The sequence below is a fragment of the Pinus tabuliformis genome, chromosome Q (genome assembly GCF_031772625.1).
Source record: "Pinus tabuliformis cultivar Carrire ecotype Pingquan chromosome Q, CPIR1, whole genome shotgun sequence".
In the NCBI taxonomy this organism is placed as follows: Eukaryota; Viridiplantae; Streptophyta; class Pinopsida; order Pinales; family Pinaceae; genus Pinus; species Pinus tabuliformis.
The window spans coordinates 241,028,389-241,036,963 of NC_142296.1; the positions used below are offsets into that span (position 1 = coordinate 241,028,389).

General features: G+C 35.8%; 1 protein-coding gene across 1 annotated transcript; it reads left to right on the forward strand.

The window, feature by feature from the left end:
• The first annotated feature begins 1,512 nt into the window (after positions 1–1,512).
• LOC149219078 (long-chain-alcohol O-fatty-acyltransferase-like) lies at positions 1,513–3,115 on the forward strand. The gene is made up of 2 exons (XM_089382525.1): positions 1,513–1,941; positions 2,065–3,115. Exons 1-2 carry the CDS (start codon positions 1,779–1,781, stop codon positions 2,889–2,891), a joined length of 990 nt encoding a protein of 329 aa, XP_089238651.1. The 5' UTR covers positions 1,513–1,778; the 3' UTR covers positions 2,892–3,115.
• The last annotated feature ends 5,460 nt before the right edge of the window (positions 3,116–8,575 follow it).

Sequence of the window (8,575 nt, forward strand, 5' to 3'; positions counted from 1 at the left end):
AGTGCCCAAAGAATCCAAGGAAGGGAATCACACCCAAGCATAAATGAACCTAGTGGGTTAACTTCCAGCCTAAATATTAGGTTTCTGAAAAGGAGGCTTCTCTTGAAATGGACTCTCCAAAAGACAAGCCCCCAATGGTATCATTGGAAAGCCAATGAAACACCATCCAAGAATGTAATCTTTGTCTTGGATCCTCTTTCAAATGGCTTAAAGGATGAAGCAAAACATCTTAGAGATAAAATGAAACAATCTAATCCGAAAATTGAAGATCCACATCCATCTAATTTGGGGCATGGATCAAAGATCGTTTCCATCAACAAGTTGAACAAATCTTCTAGTTCAAGCTCAAAAGAAAATTGCTAAAATATCAAAAACCTCATAAAAACAAAAAAATGCATGAACAAAAATGTTAAATAAACAAAAAAAACACCTAAATATACATAACAAACAAGAAGTTAAATTGTTATAAGTAGCAAAACTTCATCCATAACAAAATATACATAGAGAATAACATTCCAGAAATAAAATTAAATAACAAATTAAATAACAAATAATAACATAAAGTTAAAGTCATAATCTAATCTAATATTTTTAATTTTATATTAGATTAATATAACACTAACCATTTTAATTTTAATAATTTTTTATTTTTTTATTTTTAACTTTAACTCTATCTTTTATTATTAATAAAACTTAACCATTATTGTAAAAGAAAATTTTAATATTAATTTTCTTTTTTCATCTTCATATTCACAAGGCTCTAAAGTTGGTGGGTGATGAAAATTTTAAGGTGTGACAAATAGGGATTGTGTTTAGTGACTTTTTGGAGTTTTCAGTGACGAATCCTGGGAAAAAATTGTGGTGAAATCTTTATTTGTGTTATTTAAACTAGTTTTTTGAGTGTATGTATGGATTCGGCATCCTGAAAAACCTTAGGACACTTCTATTGTGTAGGGATTACCCATCAAACTTGTGATTTTAATGAATTCCCGCTAGATTTTAAAAAATTAGACCAGAAAAGCTTCCAAAAAATACCACTAAAAACAAATCGCCACAAATACATTTGTGATAATTTTAAATTAATTTGAAAAAAAATGGTTTTAATTAAATTTTAAATTAATTTGAAAGGTTTTTTGTTTTAATTATTTTTAAAATAATCACAACAAACGAGATTTTTTTTTATAAAATATGTTTTTTTTTTTTCATTCATCCTCACCAGATCAACTTCCGCTTCTCCTGTTCTAACTCAGATGACCTCATCAGAACCACTGGTCATGCTTGGTCAAATTTCTTAATATAATCAACTCGCACTTGAAAAATATCTCTCATTAAAGTCGCTCTTTCTTTGAGATGATCGAAACTATCCTTTGGACAGAGTGATTCGTTAATGGAATTTTAGAGATCTACGTTTCCGATGCAATTGACGTGCCACCAAGTTACTGGCTAGACAATGACCGTTTTTATATGCTTTCTATATTTATTGTTTCCAGATTTGCCTGCCTGCTTCAATAACTTCATGTGCCCACCCACTTGCAGACAAAAAATCTAGAATTTTTTATGAAGAGACCTTGAAATCTCTGTAGAACTACCCGAAAACGGTGATTTAAGAATAGTGATGTTACTACATCGTAATGCGCATGGCATCAATATTGGTGTGGATGTGAATTTTCTAATGGTTTGATGTGATACCCAATGAGTTTCAATTCACATAAATTTAGATATTGATTATGGTTTGTGAGAGGGAAGGCCGTTGAATATCTGCTCTTCCACCATAACTGATGTTATTGGAGAACCTGTGCTTGAAGATGTTTGCCATGGAAGGCTTTAAGAGCAGCTTTGCAATAGCGGGTACCATTTTATGCGGGATAATCTATTCATATTATGTTGTATCAAAGCTCACGAGGGGGCTTCCACGCATTGTAGCAGTCTTGCCTGTCATTGGTATGTACATAGTTCTGCCATGGCAAGTTTCTACTGTGCATATGAGAGGGATTATGTCCTTTATGTTTATGTGGATCAGCTCTTTCAAGCTTCTAATGCTTTCTTTCGATGTTGGTCCTCTAGAAAAGCCATGGACAATGCTAAATCTAAGGAATTTCATGGCTGTCTCCATTTTCCCTATAGAGATTCGTGAGTTTGGGTCCAAACCCAACTCAGCAGGCAAATTCAGAACATTGAGAAACGTAGCTCTGGAAGCATGTTTGTTATCAGTAGTTATATATTCATATTCATTCAGGAATTCGTTTTCCCCCAGTTTTATAGTATTGCTTTACTGTTTGCATCTTTACTTAGCTCTGGATATCGTACTGGTATTCCTTGCTGCTCTTGCAAATGTTTGTCTTGGGGTGCAATTAGAGCCCCAATTCAACAAACCCTATCTTTCGAGATCCCTGCAAGATTTCTGGGGTAAGAGGTGGAACCTTATCGTTACCAAAATTTTGCGCCCATCTGTTTATGATCCTGTCTTGTATTTCTGCTGGAAGATCCACATCAAGTTATACAAAAAAAATTATGAAAAGAACCAGCCAAAGGAAGTTGGAGGGAAGATCCCTCTTTGGGCCCGAGCAGTTGCAGTGTTGTCTGTGTTTGTAGTTTCTGGGCTAATGCATGAGTTAATATTCTATTACATGACAGAGACCAAAGCCAGTTGGGAGGTTACAGCTTTCTTTACTCTACATGGATTATGCCTGGCAATTGAAATTGGTTTGAGAAGAAAAGTGTCTCCATACGTAAAAGTACCCAATTTCATTGCAATCCCTGTTACTCTCACATTCATCTACATAACAGCACTCTGGCTTTTCTTTCCACCTGTCACCAGATTTGGTACAGATCTCAAGGTCATTGCCGAATATGGCACTGTTTTACAGCTCTTGTTTTCAACTAATCAGTAGTGCTGAAATTAAGCTCCATTGCATTTTACGCCATCTTTTTAAAATTATGTTTTTTCTTCAACTAAGAAATTCTCGAGCTAGCTGGGCGATCCATGATTCAATGACAGCTGTATCTATCACAAAATAACAATATTGTAGAATCTCAGCTTTGGCATGTAAAATCAGGACTTGCATTCCATGGGACCATCTATTAGAATGTTTGATCGTTTTGTTGGACTTGAAATATTCTGCAGTGATTTCTCTTTGTTCTAAATTCAATTTATAAATGGACACATGGAAAATTAATCAGGCCCTTTTTTTCTAAGAGTCTTTTTTAGGTGTCAAGGATATAGTCCACTAGAAACTTTTTTTTCACCATTTTCTGCATAAAATTTCTGAGCCACTGTTGTGAAACATAGGGTCAAGAACAGATAGCACGAATTGGGCCAGATTCACGATGCACAGTTTGATAGTGGTGAATGGCTGTCAAGTCCATATCTGGGTTTTAGCTCTGGTGATCTTCAATCCTCCTCTAGTATCCCGTAGCTAACAGTGGCACGAGTCTAAAACACTTAATCATGTGATCAGGGGTTGACAAGAGGGAGCTAAAGTAGTTTTTCACATTTAAGTATCATTCTAATGGATTAGTTTAGCCCTGTTTTGAGAGAAATTTCAGGTGAAGCTTCCTCTTTCAGTCGTTGAGGTTGCCATACTCATAGAATTGTTTTATGAATTGGATTAGGCATCAATCATAAAGAGGAATTTAAGAAGCAGGGGAACATTAAACATTATTTCTATCGCCAATTCTTTGTGTACATCAAACTAGATTCCAAGATGGAAAGAATTGCTAATTCCTCGTCACATGATCAAACTAGATGAAGAGAATTGCTAATTCTTTGTGTACGTCAGACTAGATGGAAAGAATTACGCCTCATCGAAGAATAGCATTGTAAACTTGCCTGTGGTCAGAGGCTAAGGATACTCATCCTCCTAGAGATAGGTCAGAGATTGAGAATTACCAGCGAAGTGGTGGAGAAGCTGTAGGCATCCTGATCCCACAAATCAGGGATGTGCATTGGGCACATAAAGTTAAGTAGTTATCTTAAGTACTTGTACAAGACCAAGAACAACAGGATGACCTCATACCTTTGAATTATCTGTACATTATTTAATTGACTAAAGGTAAGATAGTGATGGATTTTGCATTAATGTTAGCCGATATTTGAAACCACCTGGTGTTAGCTGGTGAAAAGTTAGAGAACAAAGAAATGGTATTTATTGCATTTCATAGCCTGTCCATGTCAAATCAAATGTTTTTGACAGGTTGAACAGGGCAGGCAAGTAGTGCAATATTACTTCTGATGAACTGCATGATAGATCCTCCAGGAATAGTTGGTACTAGGACATTACCAAGGAGGTCATGGTGAGCAAAATTTTGCAACAAAAGATCGATCTCATAACAAAGTTGATCCAGGTTTATCCCGGGATATTCATCAGGTAAACCAATCAAGGAGAAATCGACAAAACGATTCCAAAAAACAATTTTAATACATTAGGTAAAGATATTTTGTGTTATTATTGTGGCAAATTAGATCATATGATTGAAGAGTTTGTTATCGCTCAGAAAATTTCTCTTGGTTGTAGGAGAGAAGTTTCTAAGATAACCTTCGCAATCCAGCTTATAGATTGAAGGCTAGCCCCCTTCAATCCAGTGAGGGCTATCTCTGACAACCTAATCACTAGATTTAGTAATTGATTGTACTTTTACACAGTGGCTAGATCTTCAGTTGTGTTGTGTTGATGTAGGGTTTGGTTGGGCACGAGGTAGATAGTCCATTGGGAAATGGAGTTAACAAGCTAGGGTTTATGGCAACTTACCAAAATACTGGTTGTCTGATCAGAATTGACAAAGGCAAGGTAGATGGCATATCCTAGACATTTGTCATTGTTGCAAATGAAAGAAGAAAATAGAAGAGCAGTCCACTACAATAGGGCATATGAAATGAATCCTAAAGTAGCTTTAGAAGACAAGAGTGCAAGTATTTGAATCTATGAGACAGAGCATCAAAAGCAAGGATGAATTCTATAACATTTATTCTAATGCAAATATCAGAAGACATTACATTCAAATGATATTACAAAAAAGGAAACACTAAAACATATAGAAAATACAAACTAAGAGATACCAGCACATGAATCTTTGTATCACTAATCAAAATCTATTGATCTTGGCAAATTGTAGACTAATAAAGCTTTCAACACACAGACAATAGTTATCTTTTCATCAAAAACCAAGTTTTTTTTCTCCATATTTCTCATGTAATATATAGGAAACATATAATAGAGATAAGCTCCTCAAAGTTTGCTAGCAATAATTGCAAGATATGTACATAATCTGAAAGTTTAATTATCAAAAATAATCATAATCCTACCATCTTAGCTACTTGGATCTCTATCCGGCACATATCATTGGTCAAAACATATTTGTAGATTTGTTGTGTGTATCTCCCGCTAGTATCCTGGAACAAAGATGAGGTCACAGTTGCATTATCGGATCTCTGGAACTGTTCATTTGTTTGTAGGCTTGATATCTTGAATTAAAACTCGTATTCCCTCCTTGTAGCAGAGCTGGTGCATGAACCTGTAAACCATGTTGAAACTATGTAACTCCCTTGTAACTGCTTTCTCCTTTCAAGGATTTTTTCCCTTATGTTGACTCACATTCTTTGTACTCCCTCAACCACAAAAACCCTTTGACATTTACAAAAACATATTGAAAATAACTTACTGCCAAAAAAGATAAATTGATTAGGGCAAAATGTTGAGGTAGAATTGGGGTGTGTTCAACAAAATTAGGGTTTTGAATATTTCCCTGCCCCCTGAAGCAAATTGATTATTCCTCCATGGCTTCTGCAACCTGAGCAAGGAGGTTCAACTTATCCTAGCTTCTTGTCATTCTTCTAGTAGCTCTCAATATTATTTTTTCATCCTTTAGGGTTTGTTTCTTCTTGCTGTCAACATGCTTTGTTTTCCTCTGTCTCTTTTTGCTCTTTGAAGTTTGCACAGTTTCTTCCTCTGCACCAATAATCATTGTTTCCTTCAACCTAGGGTTCATTTTAGCCTTGAAATTCAGTCTCATCTTGTTAGTAGAGTGAGTATGAGGTTATTTGCCATAAACCCTAGGCTCCGTTTCTACCTTCTATTTTCATTTTTTATGTTGGGTTGCTCTCTACTTTGCCTCTTCTTCTTCTACAATCATTTTTTGTTGTCTTCTGGTCCTCCTTTCATTAACCCTAAGCTCAGACTTTTCTACAGGGTTTTCATCATGTTTTTCAACAGGAATGTGGCTAGATTCTGCCTTTGTTTCCTGAGCTACTGTTTGGGTATAAATATTAATTGGGTCTCTCCTTGGTCTTCTAGGTGCAAGTTGTCTTTGGTTTCTCTATCTTAACTACCTCAAATGCTCCACCTCCTTATTTAACTCATGAGTGTATAATATTTTAATTAGGATGTGATGACAAATATCATGAGGTTGTAGCTCAAGTCTTGTTCTTGCTTTGGTGAACATCTTTAGCAAACTTTGGTGAAGGAAATATGGCAAATTCATCTTGCTAAAACCTTCCAAATGACAAAGAAACCTCATATGATACAAGTAGGCTTTAGAATACCTACCTTCACAAGTGAAAAAGAGTTGTACAGTTCTAAGGGCAGTAGACCATTTGGGCTTCAATATATTTTGGAGGACCCCTACATTCCAGTCTTGATTCTGACAATCCTCCTTCAAGAAAAAAATCAAGTCTACATTTTGCAATCTTTGTTTTTTAAACCATCTCTCGCCTTCAATCGGAAAACTGGTGGCCTCTGTTAGAGATTCCTCAGTGACTGGGAACTGCACGGTTTTGATTCTTGTAGTGCTTCCATCGAAGAAATAGATGAAATCATGGAACCAACTGAGATTATGCCCATTGAAGCGCTAGAACATTGGCTCCCATCCTGCATTCCTAAACAATGTTAACATCTCTAGATACACTTCGAAATACATCCCATCAAGCTCAAACCGCTTTACATGACCTAATCGACCCATCTTCCAAAGATTTTGATGTTGCAAACACCTTTCCCAACCTTGAAACACCCTAGCTGAACGCTGCAAAATGCTCATAAATCTTCCTGCGCACTGAAATTAAAAATATGGGTTTGCTGGAAAATGTTGTTTTAGGGTAAACAGAGCAGATTAGGGTTTGATTTTTGACATCTCTCTTGGGCTTGAAAATACAGTTGGATGTCAAATCATGGATGAAAAGGGCTAAGGCTTTATGAACAAACACTTGGGCACTCGAAATAATGGTGTTGGCAGCTCGAAAACCAAGTTTTCAAATTTTTCGGTGAGCGCTACGAAAATATTTTGTAGCGCCAGCTGTAGGTTTGTGATAGGTTAATTGTGCTACAAAAAACTTAAAATATGGTTAGGGTTATGTGAAAATATTAGGTTAGACATGTCCCTAGGCTTAGGTAGCAATTTACACAAAAATTCTAATAGGCCCTTTACATAACCATGACTTTGTAAGATAAACTGATAAATATTGCCTTTGAACCTTTAGGAAAAGGTGGAAACCTGATGCTAACATCTGGCTCTAATGGGGATAATGTCTCCTCTTGAGGTAGTAAGAACACGTTGACCATGTGCCTTATCCATTGGGCTTCTCCCACCTCAAAGGCTAATAACCCAAATTGCAACTGAAATCAAACTGCAACTTGCAAACCATGACCTGTTATCTAACCGAGACAATCCTTATTAAAAACACTAATTGAAAAATGAAAACCAAACTCCTGGAAAGATTCTCTAACTGCGAACTTATGGAACAACATCCTACTCTAATTTGTTAAAAGTATGCCCAATCAGGTGATACGGAATTTCCCGTGCATCCAGGCAAGGAGATGGCCACTCACAGGAATTCTACTCACACCTTCCGTGAGCAGACGTAGAATGTAAAGGATGGAAACTCAAAACAAAAATTGAATCCAAAACTTGAGCTTATGAACAAAACAAACTCCATCTTCATTGATGATTGTGATAGATTGGCCAAAGGATCATGGAAAACATGCAAATTCACCTCTTTTTTATGAGCAAACACAGGAGAACAAACTTCATTTACAACTGCCGGTTGTTCTTGCTTTATACCTTGATTCTCAACATCATTCTCAAAAAACATGGCAGTAGAATATTCACCATTTTCATTATAAAAAAGTATCTATACCATCTAGAATAGGTTCAAATATGACAACCACATCATGTGCATTAAAATCACTCTCTTGCTCATCAAATAATTCTGATCTTGCCTCATTAACCTTTAGTAACTTTGTTTGAAAATTGTCAATTTGACTTTTAGATGAATGAAGAGAAATAAGTTATTGTACATGATTCTCTTGCGAATGTGAGAGAACATCAATACGAGAAATTTCACAATTCTAATTTTCAGTAATTTCATCATGGGACAAAAACTCAAAAAATGATATATTTGAAGAGGCAATTGTTTGATTATCCTCATACTCTTCGTCACATAAAAGTTGACAAACCTGCTGCATATCTTCATCAATTTTAGGGGATGAAACATGACTTTCTACACCAAGAAGCTGATCTATTTCATTTTCAGTTAAGGGAGAAGCTCTAATCTACTAAAAATTGTCCTAATTATCACGACAGCTAG